Source organism: Ranitomeya variabilis, chromosome 4, assembly GCF_051348905.1.
Source record: "Ranitomeya variabilis isolate aRanVar5 chromosome 4, aRanVar5.hap1, whole genome shotgun sequence".
In the NCBI taxonomy this organism is placed as follows: domain Eukaryota; kingdom Metazoa; phylum Chordata; class Amphibia; order Anura; family Dendrobatidae; genus Ranitomeya; species Ranitomeya variabilis.
The window spans coordinates 741612275-741629378 of NC_135235.1; the positions used below are offsets into that span (position 1 = coordinate 741612275).

Below are 17104 nucleotides of genomic sequence, written 5' to 3' on the forward strand. Positions count from 1 at the left end.
CGGACGAGAAGAGGAGAGGGGCTTGGAGACTTCTTCTTCTGTGATGGGATCGAATGTGGAGAGTGAGCCAGGGGAGATGCAGGGAGGAATGGGAGTCATTGCACTTGGTGTCTGGGAGCGGATTTCCTGAAGGATATTGTCTATTTTCTCTATAAAGTGGGAGGCCAGGTCATCAGCACAAATGTCTGTGATAGGGTCTTGTGCTTTTGGCCTGAGGAGGGAGTGAAATGTGTCAAAAAGTTTCTTGGGGTTGTTGGATAGTGATGAGATCAGAGTGGTGAAGTAGGTCTGTTTGGCAAGGTGAAGGGCAGAGTTATAGGTCAGCATATGCGTATAGGTCATAGGTTATAGGTCAGCATATGCGTGTCAGCCTAGCTTCCTATGAAGCAGACTTCCAGTCTTTGGTACGCATTCTTTCCGCATTATCCATCTAGCCCGTAGTCAGTTTAATCTGCTATATGTATTTAAATCCACTGAGGTGCGCATTATGCACCTTTATTACAGATGTTTATTTATTTTTAAAGCGCCCCCGGTATATAATTTAAAACTTAGCGGCTGATTAAAGACAAGTTTTGATTGTCTTTTGTTAAATTGTGCACAGTCCACAAGGTAGGTTATACATATTGGATCCAAAGAGAATAATGGGACCCAGAAGAAGGGTTATCGATAACCCCCTCCCGTATATTTACATACCATTATAAGTGCTTCCATTGCTATAGTGCTCAATCCAATATTGGCACACATCAACCGATAGTAGGTTCAATTGGCTTAGTAGTGTTCTTTTATCAGAAATTTTTCTACAAAACAACAAACAAACTCATATGAAGCTTACGAAGCGAATTTGCTCATTTAAACCAGCTGGACTCAAACTCTCTAGCCAAAATGTCCACCTACTTTCCCTCTGTAGAATTTTCTTGTCTCAGTTGTCTTGTCTTACAGATGGAGTAACCACTTCAATGGTTCTAAATCTAATGTTTTCAAGGTCACCCAGATGTTTGAGAACTCACATGCCTTCCTATTTGGGTGTCTCTCTTGTTCCTGATATCTCCCAGATGCTCTCTTATTCTAACACGTAATTGTCTCTTGGTTTTACCCACATAATCTTTGGGGTTAGGAACAGGTGCACAAGTAGATCACCCCCTCGGTCCTACAGTTTGCAAAGCATTTGTTTTTATAAATTCTTTTGGTAACTGAGCTCTGAAATGTGTTTGAGGGTGTAATATATTTACAGAAGCTGCAATGTCCACATCTAAAGGTCCCTACCGATCTCTGATCTAACCATGTCCCTTCTTTTTTTTGGGAGGGGGTATAGTGGCTGCTAACGATTTGACATCCCCATCTCCAAACACCACGATATCCTCCCAGCAGCCCAGGAGCAGGTTAGCATAGGTGGGGGCACAGGGGCTCCCTATTGCTGTGCCCCTGAGCTGGTGGTAGAATTTTCCGTTAAACAGAAAAAAGTTATGTCTTAGGATATACTCAAGCAATTCCACTACAAACTTGTGTGGAAATAGATGTCTGCCTCTTGTATTAAGAAAATATTTGGTGGCTGCAACACCTGCCTCATGATGTATGCTTGAGTATAGAGCCTCAACATCAATGGACATAAGAATGGTGTTTGGTTCCACTATTACCCCATCAAGTTTAGTTATGAGGTCAGTGGTGTCCCTTAAATATGAGGGCAATGCTGTAATGAATGGTCTTAATAACTCGTCAAGGTAGACGCTGCTGTTCTGGGATAGCGTATTTATCCCCAACACGATTGGTCTGCCTTTTACTGGAGGGAATTGTCACGATTCACACCGTGACCGTCACCCCTACGTCACGGATTAGGGCGACTTTAGGCCAACAGACGGCTATCACATGTGCAGGGGGGCTTATCTTAGTTATCCCTCTACTGCTACAATGTAATTAAAAAACACACACAAGGCTATTGACCTCTTAGTTTACAGCAGGGGCTTATTTTAGGTATCCCACTGCTCTTCAATATACCACGAACTGCAGGGATTTGTGTATATTCCGCTACAGTTCGACTTGAAACCTGCAGCTCTCTGGCGCCCCCTTAACCCTCAGGTCAGATTAGGTACTGCACCTAGGATAATTAGTCACCAGAAAGGCTGCCTGCTAGGTACTTGCTGTTGGGCACGTTGCAGCGACGCGATAAACTACTCCCACTCAGGCAGGAACAATAATTATCAACGCCACAGTCGCTACAACACCCAAAGGCCTGCACGGTATGCTGCCACCAGTTTCGATTAAACGGGTCCGAAGCTAACCCAACACAGTAGCGTAATTCCCTTCAGGAGTCAGGGTACGTTTTAGAACAGGAGAACGAATCTAGTATATTAAATATTATACTCCATTAATGATTTTTAGGCAGTGTTTATAGAAAAATATTACAAGGATGTTACAAAAAGAGACAATTGCAAATATGCACAAGGTAATTATAAAAAAAAGAGAGTACATGAGAAATCAACACTTACATGTGTTCAGAACATTGCAGGCAACCAGGCTAGTGGAGTTCCCATATGTCCCAGTGCATTAGGACTTGCAGTCAGGGCTCTTCAGGTAAAAACTGACTGCTGGAAGCCTGCCAGAAACTTATAACCTGCAGCCTGTGACATCACAGAAAGGGCTGAGTTAAGATCGCCCTCCTCTTTCTTCAGTCTTGGTAACTCTAACACAAGTTACTCTAATGGCTGTATCTCCGCTACAGAACATGTCATAAGCATAACAAACCCAGCATTCATCTCGTATTAATGTTGGCATTCTAATAAGATCAATATGTTCTATTTGTGATGCATAATTACAGAGAAATCCAAACTTTTTTACCTGATGGAGTTAGAAGCTCATGTTTACAGCGGTTGACAGATCCACCGAGGGAGATTCCAAATATGTATTTATTATTCTCCTATCTTAAATTGTTTGCCTAATATCTTACAATAACAGAACAAAGCACCCTCATGGATTCTAGAGTCTTCTAATCCAGTTCTAGCTGGCAAAGCTTTCGAATGCAGCTATGCCGGTCGTAAATTCCTCTCTTTAATAAAACTCCCCCACATACATTGGCAAGGCAAGGTATTGCCTGAGTGAAAGGGAAGGGGTTTTTTTTTAGCCCACATCCTGGGCTGACAAGAGAAACTAAATTATTTATTTATATGATATTTCATACAATATCGTGACAGGAATCCTTTATGAATCTTTGGGATCGCATAGAATGTGGCAATTACTGGGTATTTTGGCATGAGGTAAGCATATTCATTTTTTTAAATCAAGCCAGCTGTTTTAGCTTTGATTAGAATTTCCTCCAACTATCTTTCGTATTCTTTCGTAGGGTCCCGAGTCTCCCGACGTAAAATCTCATAAGTTGTCTTATCAGCTAATATGTCCATACACATAACAACATAATCTCTACTCATAAGTATCATATTTCATCCTTTGTCTGAAGGTTTTACCACCAGAGATGTATCTGCACATAGATTCTCTAGGGCATTTTTTTCAGACTCGGTTATGTTAGAAGGTATTGATCTATTTCTTGGATTAATCCTCTTAATTTCCTCTGCTACCAATTTCATAAAAGTATCTATAGTGCCCTGTTCTCCTACGGGTGGCATTTTTGTGCTTTTTGGTTTCAGGTCTGTAAAAGTACCGTCCCCTATCCCCCTGGCTCCTTCTTCTGCTAGATCCATCAGAAGGCACACATCACTTAATTCATCTGCTTCTATACCTAGTTCTTGACATTTTGTCCTGTCATTTTAAGCAAAGAACTTCCTCCATCTGAGTTTCCTCAGAAAGAGGTTAATATCGTTCACCCACAAGAATGGATCAAATTTTGAACAAATGACATACCTGCCATTAAAATCTGTCTTTCATCTGATGTTAAAATATGATTTGATAGATTAATGATGTTATTTTTTCCGTCATTCCCTTTTTGACGTCTCACTATATTTTCAGGTATTCTATCCTCTTTCAATTTTATTTGTTGTGTGCAATCGTACGACCCTGAAGATGGTATCGTATATCTCGATTCTCTAAAAAAGAGGGAGCGGCTGATGACGCACCCGATGAGGATGACGCATATGCTTGTCCCTGTTCCATACGTTCTGAGCTTCGCCATCTACTTGTATTTCCTCTTTTCCCCCTTCCTTTTGGTCTTCTAAAGGGTCTAAAGTGGGCCCTTGAGTGACATTCAGGATCTGATGACTCAATGTCAGACGAAGAAATATCAATCATGTTGGTGGGTCTAATATTTGTCTGGGTATTGTTCAATGGAGGGTAGGCTTTCTTCTCCTTAAAATCTGTAAGGTCTCTGATAAACTTTTTATGTTTTCTGTCCTTTAAGGACAGCTGGTATTTTTCAATGGCTAGTTTCAGGTTTTCCTCTTTTATTGTAAACTCAGGGGATGTTTTAAACTTTAAAATGCTGTCAATTATTTCTTTCAAACTAGTTGAGGATTTTTCAAAGGTGGTCTTTTCCTCCTCTAGCAGGATCTGCATATACCTCAAAGATGAAGCTATGCTTTCTTTTTCCTACTTGTCTAACAAACTTGTAGATCTACTCCTTAAAGCTAGATAAATATTGATCCTAAGGCCCCCAGGTACAATACCTTATTTAATATAATTTTCTAGTGATTGTACCTCCCACCACGACTTAATATTTTCTTTATATGCAAAGGAACCCCGCCATTGCATTTGGAAAATATCCAAATGAAATTTTCACTAAAGGTACCGTCACACTTAGCGACGCTGCAGCGATACAGACAACGATGCCGATCGCTGCAGCGTCGCTGTTTGGTCGCTGGGGAGCTGTCACACAGACCACTCTCCAGCGACCAACGATGCCGAGGTCCCCGGGTAACCAGGGTAAACATCGGGTTGCTAAGCGCAGGGCCGCGCTTAGTAACCCGATGTTTACCCTGGTTACCAGCGTAAAATGTAAAAAAACAAACACTACATACTTACATTCGCGTCCCCCGGCGTCTGCTTCCCTGCACTGACTAAGCCCGGCCCTAACAGCAGAGCGGTGACGTCACCGCTGTGCTGTACTTTCACTTTGCGGCTGGCGCTCAGTCAGTGTGGTAAGCGGACGCCGGGGGACGCGAATGTAAGTATGTAGTGTTTGTTTTTTTTACATTTTACACTGGTAACCAGGGTAAACATCGGGTTACTAAGCGCGGCCCTGCGCTTAGCAACCCGATGTTTACCCTGGTTACCAGTGTAAAACATCGCTGGTATCGTTGCTTTTGGTGTCAAACACGACGATACACGCAGGTCTGACGACCAAATAAAGTTCTGAACTTTCTTCAACGACCAGCGACATCACAGCAGGATCCTGATCGCTGCTGCGTGTCACACTCAACGATATAGCTAGCCAGGACGCTGCAACGTCACGGATCGCTAGCGATATCGTTTAGTGTGACGGTACCTTTAGGGTGTCATCATCCGATCTCATTAAAATAGGGGATTCCTAAGGGACAGTTCCTCAGATTACGGAGGAACTGTTCCATGGACATTGACTATCACAATAAGTCTAAGGAACTAAAAAAGAGATTCCATGATAGTGGATATCTGAGGGTTATTATAGATCAAGCCTGCTATAATGCCAGGACTTCTGATAGACCCACTTTACTTAATCCACGCAAACCAATTAATGAAGACTCCATGACGAGACTATAGGCACATATGATGAACAACAGCCAGAAATAATGAGAATACTAAGAAAATACTGGGGAATTCTAAAAACTGACCCCGATCTGTCCAAATGGATTTCCCCATATCCATCAGTGACATAGAGAAGGGGGAGATCAATAAAAGATCAAATCGTTAGTAGCCACTATACCCCCCCAAAAAAAGAAGGGACATGGTTAGATCAGAGATCGGTAGGACCTTTAGATGTGGACATTGCAGCTTCTGTAAATATATTACACCCTCAAACACGTTTCAGAGCGCAGTTACCAAAAGAATTTATAAATACAAATGCTTTGAAAACTGTAGGACCGAGGGGGTGATCTACTTGGGAACCTGTTCCTGCCCCAAAGATTATGTGGGTAAAACCAAGAGACAATTACGTGTTAGAATAGGAGAGCATCTGGGAGATATCAGGAACAAGAGAGACACCCCAATAGCAAGGCATGTGAATTCTCAACATCTGGGTGACCTTGAAAGCATTAGATTTAGAACCATTGAAGTGGTTACTCCATCTGTAAGACAAGGAAACTGGGACAAAAAAATTCTACAGAGGGAAAGTAGGTGGACATTTTGGCTAGAGAGTTTGAGTCCAGCTGGTTTAAATGAGCAAATTAGCTTTGTAAGCTTCATATGAGTTTGTTGTTTTGTAGAAAAATTTCTGATAAAAGAACCCTATTAAGCCAATTGAGCCTACTATCGATTGATGTGTGCCAATATTGGATTGAGCACTATAGCAATGGAAGCACTTATAATGGTATGTAAATATACGGGAGGGTGTTATCGATAACCCTTCTTCTGGGTCCCATTATTCTCTTTGGATCCAATATGTATAACCTACCTTGTGGACTGTGCACAATTTTACAAAAGACAATCAAAACTTGTCTTTAATCAGAAGCTAAGTATTAAATTATATATCGGTGGCGCTTTAAAAATAAATAAACATCTGTAATAAAGGTGCATAATGCGCACCTCAGTGGATTTAAATACATGTGCAGTAGCAGATTAAACTGTCTGACTACGGGCTAGATGGATAATGCGGAATGAATGCCTGTAGCTGCAGAATAGTAAATACGGTGCGCTCCTACTATCAGTGGAACGCAATCTGCGTGCCAAAGACCGGAAGTCTGCATTTAGGAAGCTAGGCTGACACGCATATGCGTTCCACCAACCGGAAGAATATCCAAATACCGGAAGTACTATCCAGCGCGGCAGACACGAGATTGTAAAGACAGCTAGGGTCTCACAAGTGCCTCTGATTGAGGTAATCATGGGTCCATGGCTATAAATAAGAGGAGTGAACAGCCCATTTTTATTTTATATCCTAGCTGGGCTGAACTTAGTGTCATACACATCTTGTTGTTTGGTATGCATGTTGGACTTATTCTCCTAGACGAGGGGTTTGCAGGGATATAAGGGACAGTCAACGTGGAGCGGGGGCGCCATATCGAATTTAGGGTGCCAACCTCTGCTGTCAGGAAGGATACCAGATTATTAGGGTGTTGGTAGGGACATGACAGGAATATTTTTTTCCTAAAATCCCTGTATAAGTGTGTCTATACTAATATACACAAACTTTGGTCTTAAGGACTGAAAGGTGCTGTTTTGCATCTGCATTTTTTTGGAATTTTTAAAGCATATTTAATAAAAGTAACGTTTTTAGGGATTTCCTGTGTTTTTTTTTTCAAAGATCTTCCTGTGTCCTCAGGCTGTACTGTCACTTAGATAGTGGTAGATCACTTCACGACAATGGCACATTTCACTCCATTGTCAGGTTTTCAGTCTGCTCCAGAACTTGAGAACTTCATTCAGCACACCTTCTGTTTTCATGGAAATTAGTGTCACATCATTTCTGACTAAGGTGGCCAGTTCAGATACAAAGTTTGGTGGGCTTTGTGTAAACTTCTAAACCTTGTCTTGAATTTCTCATCTGCATACCATCCTCAATCTAATGGACAAGTGGCAGATACTGGCAAACCTCTTGAGGCACTTCACTAATGCACATCATGACAATTGGGTCAAACTCTTACCTTGAGCAGAGTTCTCCTATAACAACCACATAAGTGAGTCTTTTGCGAGTTCTCCATTGTTGTAGAGACACGCGGGTTAGTAGTTGCTATCGTCAGCTAGCTCGGCTGCCTTAAAAAAGACCGCATGGACCTGGGCTCATCCCACTGAACATCCAAACTCCTTTCCCGTGGGCAAAATACCACTCAGGAAACACAGGATGATGGAAAAACAGTGTAGCAATAATTTATTGAACCAACAGACAATAACATGGTGGTGCAAAATTACAAAGTTTCACCCTCCGCTGACTTGTTGGGTGTAGAGCAGATGCAACTTCGGAGCTTTCAGGGCCAACTACTCCAACTTGTGGCACCCCACTTTTGTCAGGCACCCACAGAGAGGAGGTAAGGACAAGCTTAGGAAGCTGACAGTCCATTGAGGCATATGACTGAAGGGTCACAACCTGGCTTGTCCGTACATCTCCATGGGGCAAGGTGAAGGGTGCTTGCCCAAACGTACCATGGGTTCAGTGATGATCAGTGGAGCAGATCTGTATTCTTGCAGCTAGGGCCATGGTCCTTAAGCTGGCATCCTGTACAATGTCAAATCTTTGTTCCTTTTGATGGAGCCATGGTGGAGCTTGGCAGATGTCCTGTATTGTGTTCCTGGCTGTGGTTTTGTAAAGTAACTCTGATAAAGGGGCAGATTCCTTTTATAGTTCACAGCTCTCATTCAGGCATTTTTCCACAGGATTGGGTGAATTGTGGCAGGGGCTCATCTCTCAATGTTTGAATATTTAATCAATCTGCATAGTTTGTCCTCTATTTTGCAGGTTAACAAACTGGATGTATTACCCAAATAGACCAACAAATACAATGTGGTATACAACCAAAATGCAATATATATCCAAAAAAAGGGAGATACCACTCAAGTATGTAATATATAAAATAAATTTTAAATATATATCAATAAAGTAAGAGAGAGCAAAAAATAATAATGAGTATATATGATACTCAGAAACAAGAGGGCAAGGCAAAGTAAACCAGAGCAATCCAACGCATAGAGAAATGGTTATACATCCAAAAAGGCTGATATTTAAATAGGTACACTATGTACACCAGCAGGTGTCGCTAAAGCTCACATAATAAGATACAAGTGGTTTACAAGACAAGGAGCTTATCCTAAAGGAAAAAGTGTCCGTGCATTTAATGCTACAATGGGTAAATATAAAGTGTCACTGCATGTATAAACCTGGAATTAAATAAAAAGTTGATTAATCAGGCTCCTAGGTGGAATAAAGTGTCTCTGCATGTGCAAATCTGGAAGTAAAAAGACTAAATATAAAGTGTCACTGCAAATATAAACCTAAAATTAAATAAAGAATTAATTAATCAGACTCCTAGGCAAAATCAAGTGTCTATGCATGTGCAAATCTAGGAGTCAGGTAAGCCAGTAAAGAGGCATATGGAGGTATAACAAAGCAGCAACATTGTAATACATAAATACCTGCTGGGAGGTGGATTGCAATGGGCAGGGAAACCCCGACGCGCGTTTCGCAACGTAGCTTCTTCCTGGGGGTCGTGGTCACGACCCCCAGGAAGAAGCTACGTTGCGAAACGCGCGTCGGGGTTTCCCTGCCCATTGCAATCCACCTCCCAGCAGGTATTTATGTATTACAATGTTGCTGCTTTGTTATACCTCCATATGCCTCTTTACTGGCTTACCTGACTCCTAGATTTGCACATGCATAGACACTTGATTTTGCCTAGGAGTCTGATTAATTAATTCTTTATTTAATTTTAGGTTTATATTTGCAGTGACACTTTATATTTAGTCTTTTTACTTCCAGATTTGCACATGCAGAGACACTTTATTCCACCTAGGAGCCTGATTAATCAACTTTTTATTTAATTCCAGGTTTATACATGCAGTGACACTTTATATTTACCCATTGTAGCATTAAATGCACGGACACTTTTTCCTTTAGGATAAGCTCCTTGTCTTGTAAACCACTTGTATCTTATTATGTGAGCTTTAGCGACACCTGCTGGTGTACATAGTGTACCTATTTAAATATCAGCCTTTTTGGATGTATAACCATTTCTCTATGCGTTGGATTGCTCTGGTTTACTTTGCCTTGCCCTCTTGTTTCTGAGTATCATATATACTCATTATTATTTTTTGCTCTCTCTTAAATTTTAAATATATATCAATAAAGTATTTTATATATTACATACTTGAGTGCTAACAAACTGGATGATCTGGTACAATGAGGAATGAACACAATAGCAAACATTGATTGTTCAATGACCCTGCCTCCCTTGCTTGCAAAGATAGCAGACGATAACCTGCAGGAGCTGATATAAGAGGTAAACAGCACCCATTCAGCAATTTCACAATCATCAATTCTAGAGTAAATATTCAGATTCATATGACAACAGTCCATGTGTCTTGAACAACTAAAGAAAAAACACAAATTCAATAGTCCACGTTCAGACAATAGCCTATGTCTCCTGGCCTACTGAAAATAGATGACTGGATAATTAAGATCAAATGCTGTGTCAACACAATTGTTTTTGGACAACAGCCAGGAATTCCTCGTCATGTATCGGCGGCTTCTGGTGTTCATGCTGCCGATGATCTTACTGGGGATTTCTTGAAGATATGGTTTGACACTAAGGTCACTCTGGGGAGACTCTGCGTATGAATAAACATGTGTAATAAAGATGATTGAATTCACATTGTCATGGAGATAAGGTGTGGTTTTCTTTTAAGAACATTTGTCTTAAATTCCCATTCTACAAGTTATGTCCTCGCTTCAATGGTCATCAAATCCCTTTGAAGTCATCAAATTAATGCAGTGTCCTATGAATTGAAGTGGTCAGCCTCCTTACTGATACCCAATTCCTTCTTTGAATACAGCCGGAGGCCAATCATTTTAAGTCCCTTCTTCAAGGATGTCTTCCAGATGTCTAAACATTATTTCTAGGATCCATAGTAAAGATGTTTCTAGTTTAAGATTTTCAGTGATCGAAAAATTGTATAAACCCATACGTGGGGGAGACCATAAACGTAAACTATTTAATACAGAATCCTTTTGGATATTTATGCTAGAAACCAGATGGGTTTCTTTTAATACAAGATCTTATTCTTCAATATTAACAATATTTTTATATGCAAATGGGTTTGTCATTACTTGCTATGCTTTGCTTAATAATTCATTTGTATTTCTATTTTGTACGAGCACTTTTTTAATTTTTGTATGGCATTTGATATTCCCTAATTGGATACCACACACGTGTATGGTAATGCCTATTACTTGACTATCAGTTTCTTAAATGCCTAATTGTTCAGACAGCAAGTAGACCATGAGTAAGACTTTTGGCAAAACGCGTAGATCTGAAACTTCCTTGTTGCACTGTCATATTGCCATCAAGTTTGTTTGGAGCATGTTTTATATGACTAATTAAAAGCTAAGTTTTACAAACAATGTACAAGCTTCCTCGCTGAATTTTTCACACTTTTGGTGTTCGTGCTGCAGCTACTCTGGCTTATTTCTTGCGAAGTATTTCATGCTTAATACCCTGAAAGGTGAGTGGACTTTTTTGTTTGTTTGCACTGCCTCCAGTCTATAAGACGCACTCACTTATTAGCAAGATCTTTTTCTTGCTAAAAGTGTGTGAGTCAAGGATCCCGCCCAAGGGGGTAATGAAGAACCCCACCCGCTGCCAACAATTGTCAAGACATGAACCGGAGAGATCACACAGGATCCCTCCACAACCACCAATTGTCAAATATCACCACCTCAGAGGTTGCGCACGGTTATCTTTCTGTCAAGAACAGCGCTCTGCTGCTCCTATCTTCCGAACAATTACGCGATTGACGGACGATTAAGAGAGCAGGCCTCAGGCTGTTTCCACTAATAGGACTGTTATTGGGAAAATAACAATAAGCGTATGGTATATACACCCCTCATTTCAATGCATGGACTGTATATATACCCCGGGTACGGTCACTGCTAACTCCATGCTAAACCAAGAACAACTTGCTGCCACCAACAGTTATTTATACAGGCTGACTGGATGCCTGATTTCTGGTAGCATATGGCTTCAGGGTGCGGCTTACAGAATAAAAGGGACAGAACTATTAAATTTTATGTTTAATCCAGAACGATAGGCAGAGTTTATAAAAAAAATATACAAAAAATTTTACAAAGGGGACAAACAATACAGCATATGCAGTGCATAAAATAAACAAGATTAAAGCAGGAATCTTACTATGGTGATCACAGACATGATTTGCCTTAGGGAAGGAGAGCACTTTGATTGGTAATGTCCAGTGAGAGGGATTGTGCATACACCGATATACAGTATATCTTTCTGCATGAACCCAGATCTTAATTAACCTTGACCTTTTATCATCACCTAAGATACACCCAGACTCCCCTCCTTGATGACCTCACGTGGGCTGAGTAGTGGGATGTTCTCAGCCCTTCAGGATTTTATATAATTACCAACAATAACAATAGCATCACTCCTGAAGACTGCAGAAGTTCAAGATCACCACTATGCTTTTTAGCGCGATTCCATATAGATAGTAAACATGACATAGCTAGAGTCAGCGATCTTCTGATTTGGGGCTTATAGGCAGGCATTGCTTTATGGAATTTAAGGTTTTCCATGATAGTGTCTTACAGTCAAAAAACTATGGTAAGTTGTAAAGTAATTTCCCTTTCTTATTTAATTATACGACTGTCTGTTACATCTTTTTGTACAATTTGTCAATAACAATATATATATTGTTTCTCCCCTTCTGAGTTATTTTTGACGGTCAATAAAATAGGATTTTCCAGTAATTCATTTTTCACGCTATAGGTATGATAATAGATTCTCTCTGTCTGGCATTTTCCAGCGGTGTCGGCACCTGCATTCCTGGGGTTGATGTAAGGTTGTTACATTATGTGAAACCTGACCCCAATCAGCACTGGTGTCACCATCCCCACATCCCCAAATCAAACATCACATAGTCAGAGAACAGTTGCAGCCCTGGTTTCCAGTTGATATTCAATACATCCAAGGTGGGGAGGACAGTAAAGCTGGCACTGATTGGGAGCAGGGCTCATATGATGCAACGACCTCACGTGAGCCTTGGGAATGTAAGTCCCGACACCACTGGAATGGCACCGGCACCACTGGAATGGCACCGGCACGAAAGCCGAGATGAGTGTTTTTATTTTAACGAGGCCAAACATGGGTAATGACATGGGGTTGTTGTCGGGTAAATCATTTCCAACATGATGAAAATGGAAAAAAAGCTTCTCCCCTGTGTGACTGCTCTGATGTTTATTAAGAGTTGATTTTCAAGCAAAACAGTTACCACATTAAGATTATAAAAAAGGCTTGTCCCCTAAGAGACTTTTCTGGCCAAAAAGAAGAGATGATTTCTTTACAAAATATTTTCCACATTCTGCACAGAAAAAGGCTTCTCTCCTGTGTGAGTTCTCTGATGTGCGTTAAGACTTGATTTCCTTGTAAAATATTGCCCACATTCTGAACATGAAAAAGGCTTCTCCCCTGTGTGAATTCTCTGATGTTTCACAAGACTTGATTTCTCTGTAAAACATTTCCCACATTCCGAACATGAAAAAGGCTTCTCCCCTGTGTGAATTCTCTGATGTGCGCTAAGATGTGATGTATTTGTAAAACATTTCCCACATTCTGAACATGAAAATAGCTTCTCCCTTGTGTGACTTCTCTGATGTGTGATAAGATTTGATTTCGTTGTAAAATATTTCTCACATTGTGAACATGAAAAAGACTCCGTGTGAATTCTCTGATGTGTGCTAAGACGTGATGTATTTGTAAAACATTTCCCACATTCTGAACATGAAAATAGCTTCTCCCGTGTGTGAGTTCTCTGATGTCTGAGAAGATTTGATTTCACTGTAAAACATTTCCCACATTCTGAACATGAAAATGGCTTCTCCCCTGTGTGACTTCTCTGATGTGTGATAAGATGTGATTTCATTGTAAAATATTTCTCACATTGTGAACATGAAAAAGGTTTCTCCCCTGTGTGAGTTCTCTGGTGATTAACCAGATTTGATTTCTTGTTAAAACATTTCCCACACTTGGAACAAGAATAGTTATTCTTTACTGAGTGAATGTTTTGATGTTTCAGTAAAGATTTTTCAGAAGGAAAATGATTTCCATATTCTAAACCTGAAAATGATTTTTTTGCTTCATGAGCAGTTAGTTTTTGAATGCTTATTTTGTGACTCTGATTTTCCTTAGTAGTCTGTAATGAATCAGAAGATAGGACATGTTTGAAAGCATCAGATGAGAGATCATCGCTGTGAAGGGATGATGGTGTGTTTGGAGTACTGGCAGTCCCTTTATTTGTATCCTGTGGAATCTCAAGATCATCTGATTTAAAAATTGAAGATATCAGCTGTCCTTCTGTTCTCCTGGTACAGTCATCTGCCAAAAATAAAATCAGTTATTAATTTTTAATAAAATATCCTTAACTTATATTTTTGAACATTTCTACTTAAACTGTCTGTAAAAATAGCAAGTTATGCAAAAATCTTGATTTACCAAGATAATGACAGTTCATAGGCTAATTGAAAATCTCATAACATGCACGCGAAGATTGTGGTGCTCGAATAAAAAGCCACCAAACTGTATTGTAGGCAAAAATAATACCAATTAAAACTATACTCATTTGAAAAAAAAAGTCCCCACTCAGGTCCATCATCTGTCAGTGGGAAAATAGATTTCCACATTATTAGTGGCTCAAAGTCTTTTGAAAAGCAACATGGCTTCTAAAAACCAATCCAGCAATATCAGCTCTGCTGGAAGGTGCCAGATACAAGCTTATTCTCCTCAGGTTCAGTTCTCTGTTCTCAGCTCCCTACTTCTGAATTTGTTAACTGTTGTGACCCAGGCCCCTTTACTGACTACTCTTGCATCTTCTGATTTGGCATTTTTTCTGCCTTCCGGGTTCTGACCTGGCAACCTAACTATTCTTCTTCCCATCTCTCACAACAGAACAGCAGGTAACAACGTGGCCCAAGCCTAGGGGTCTCTATATCAGTCCAAATCCGTGTATATCTTTTAACCTCTTTCTGACATATGGGCATAATAGTATGCCGCTGTCGAACACTCTGCCTTAACCCCTTCCCGACCTTTGACGCCACGTAGGCATCATGAAAGTCGGTGCCAATCCGACCCATGACGCCTATGTGGCGTCATGGTATGATCGCGTCCCTGCAGATCGGGTGAAAGGGTTAACTCCTATTTCACCTGATCTGCAGGGAGAGGGGGAGTTGTACTTCAGCCCAGGGGGGGTGGCTTTGCCACCATGTGGCTACGATCGCTCTGATTGGCTGTTGAAAGTGCAACAGCCAATCAGAGCAATTTGCAATATTTCACCTATGAAAATGGTGAAATATTGCAATCCAGCCATGGCCGATGCTGCAATAGCATCAGCCATGGCTGGAAATCATGTTCTGCCCACCGCCCCCGATCTCCTCCCCAGTCCTCCATTCTGTCCGGTACCCCCCTCCGTCCCCCTGTCCGCTCCCCCGTGCTCCTGTCCGCTCCCCCGTGCTCCTGTCCGCTCCCCCGTGCTCCGATCCCCCCCCTGTGCTCCGATCCACCCCCCCACCACCCCCTCATACTTACCGAGCCTCCCGAAGTCGGTCCGTCTTCTCCCTGGGCGCCGCCATCTTCCAAAATGGCGGGCGCATGCTCAGTGAACCGCCGAATCTGCCAGCCGGCAGATTCGTTACAAGTACATTTTGATCGCTGTGGTAGGTTCTATCACAGCGATCAAAATAAAAAAATAATAAATAAACCCCCCCTTTATCACCCCCATAGGTAGGGACAATAATAAAATAAAGAAAATATTTTTTTTTCTTTTTCCACTAGGGTTAGAACTAGGGTTAGGGTTAGAACTAGGGTTAGAACTAGGGGTTAGAATGCTGCATTGTATTTTCCGCAGCATGTCAATTCTTTGTGCGGATTCCGCAGCGTTTTACACCTGTTCCTCAATAGGAATCCGCAGGTGAAATCCGCACAAAAAAACACTGGAAATCTGCTGTAAATCCGCAGGTAAAACGCAGTGCCTTATACCTGCAGATTTTTCAAAAATCGTGCGGAAAAATCTCACACGAATCCGCAACGTGGGCACATAGCCTTAGGGTTAGGGTTGGAATTAGAGTTAGGGTTGGAATTAGGGCTAGGGTTGGAAATAGGGTTAGGGTTGTGTTGGGGTTAGGGTTGTGATTAGGGTTATGGCTACAGTTGGGATTAGGATTAGGGGTGTGTTGGGGTTAGTGTTGAAGTTCGAATTGAGGGGTTTCCACTGTTTAGGCACATCAGGGGTCTCCAAACGCAACATGGCACCACCATTGATTCCAGCCAATCTTGCGTTCAAAAAGTCAAATGGTGCTCCCTCCCTTCCAAGCCCCGACGTGCGCCCAAACAGTGGTTTACCCCCACATTTGGGGTACCAGCGTACTCAGGACAAACTGGGCAACAACTGTTGGGGTCCAATTTCTCCTGTTACCCTTGCAAAAATAAAAAATTACTTGCCAAAACATAATTTTTGAGGAAAGAACAATTATTTTTTATTTTCATGGCTCTGCGTTATAAACTTCTGTGAAGCACTTGGGGTTTCAAAGTGCTCACCACACATCTAGATTAGTTCCTTGGGAGGTCTAGTTTCCAAAATGGGGTCACTTATGTGGGAGCTCCAATGTTTAGGCACACAGGGGCTCTCCAAACGCGACATGGTGTCCGCAAATGATTGGAGCTAATTTTCCATTCAAAAAGCCAAATGGCGTGCCTTCCCTTCCGAGCCCTGCGGTGCGCCCAAACAGTGGTTTACCCCCACATATGGGGTATCATCGTACTCAGGACAAACTGGACAACAACATTTGGGGTCCAATTTCTCCTATTACCCTTGGGAAAATAAAAAATTCTGGGCTAAAAATCATTTTTGAGGAAAGAAAAATTATTTTGTATTTTCACGGCTCTGCGTTATAAACTTCTGTGAAGCACCTGGGGGTTATAAGTGCTCACTATGCATCTAGATAAGTTCCTTGGGGGGTCTAGTTTCCAAAATGGGGTCACTTGTAGGGGAGCTCCAATGTTTAGGCACACAGGGGCTCTCCAAACGCGACATGGTGTCCGCTAACGATTGGAGCTAATTTTCCATTCAAAAAGTCAAATGGCGCTCCTTCCCTTCCGAGCCCTGCCGTGCGCCCAAACAGTGGTTTACCCCCACATATGAGGTATCAGCGTACTCAGGTCAAATTGGACAACAACGTTCGTGGTCCAGTTTCTCCTTTTACCCTTGGGAAAATAAAAAAATTTTCGCTAAAAGATCATTTTTGTGACTAAAAAGT

The 17104-nt window shown here is 41.4% G+C and overlaps 1 protein-coding gene across 4 annotated transcripts in view; it reads right to left on the minus strand.

Moving 5' to 3' along the window:
- Positions 1-11784: 11784 nt before the first annotated feature.
- LOC143768028 (uncharacterized) overlaps positions 11785-17104 on the minus strand; it is a 263897-nt gene continuing 258577 nt past the window's right edge. For all 4 annotated transcript variants that reach the window (XM_077256678.1, XM_077256679.1, XM_077256675.1 and 1 more), the window contains exon 7: positions 11785-14171. In XM_077256678.1, the coding sequence (XP_077112793.1) occupies positions 13138-14171 (1034 nt within the window). In that variant the 3' untranslated portion in view covers positions 11785-13137. The remainder of the gene's footprint in view (positions 14172-17104) is intronic.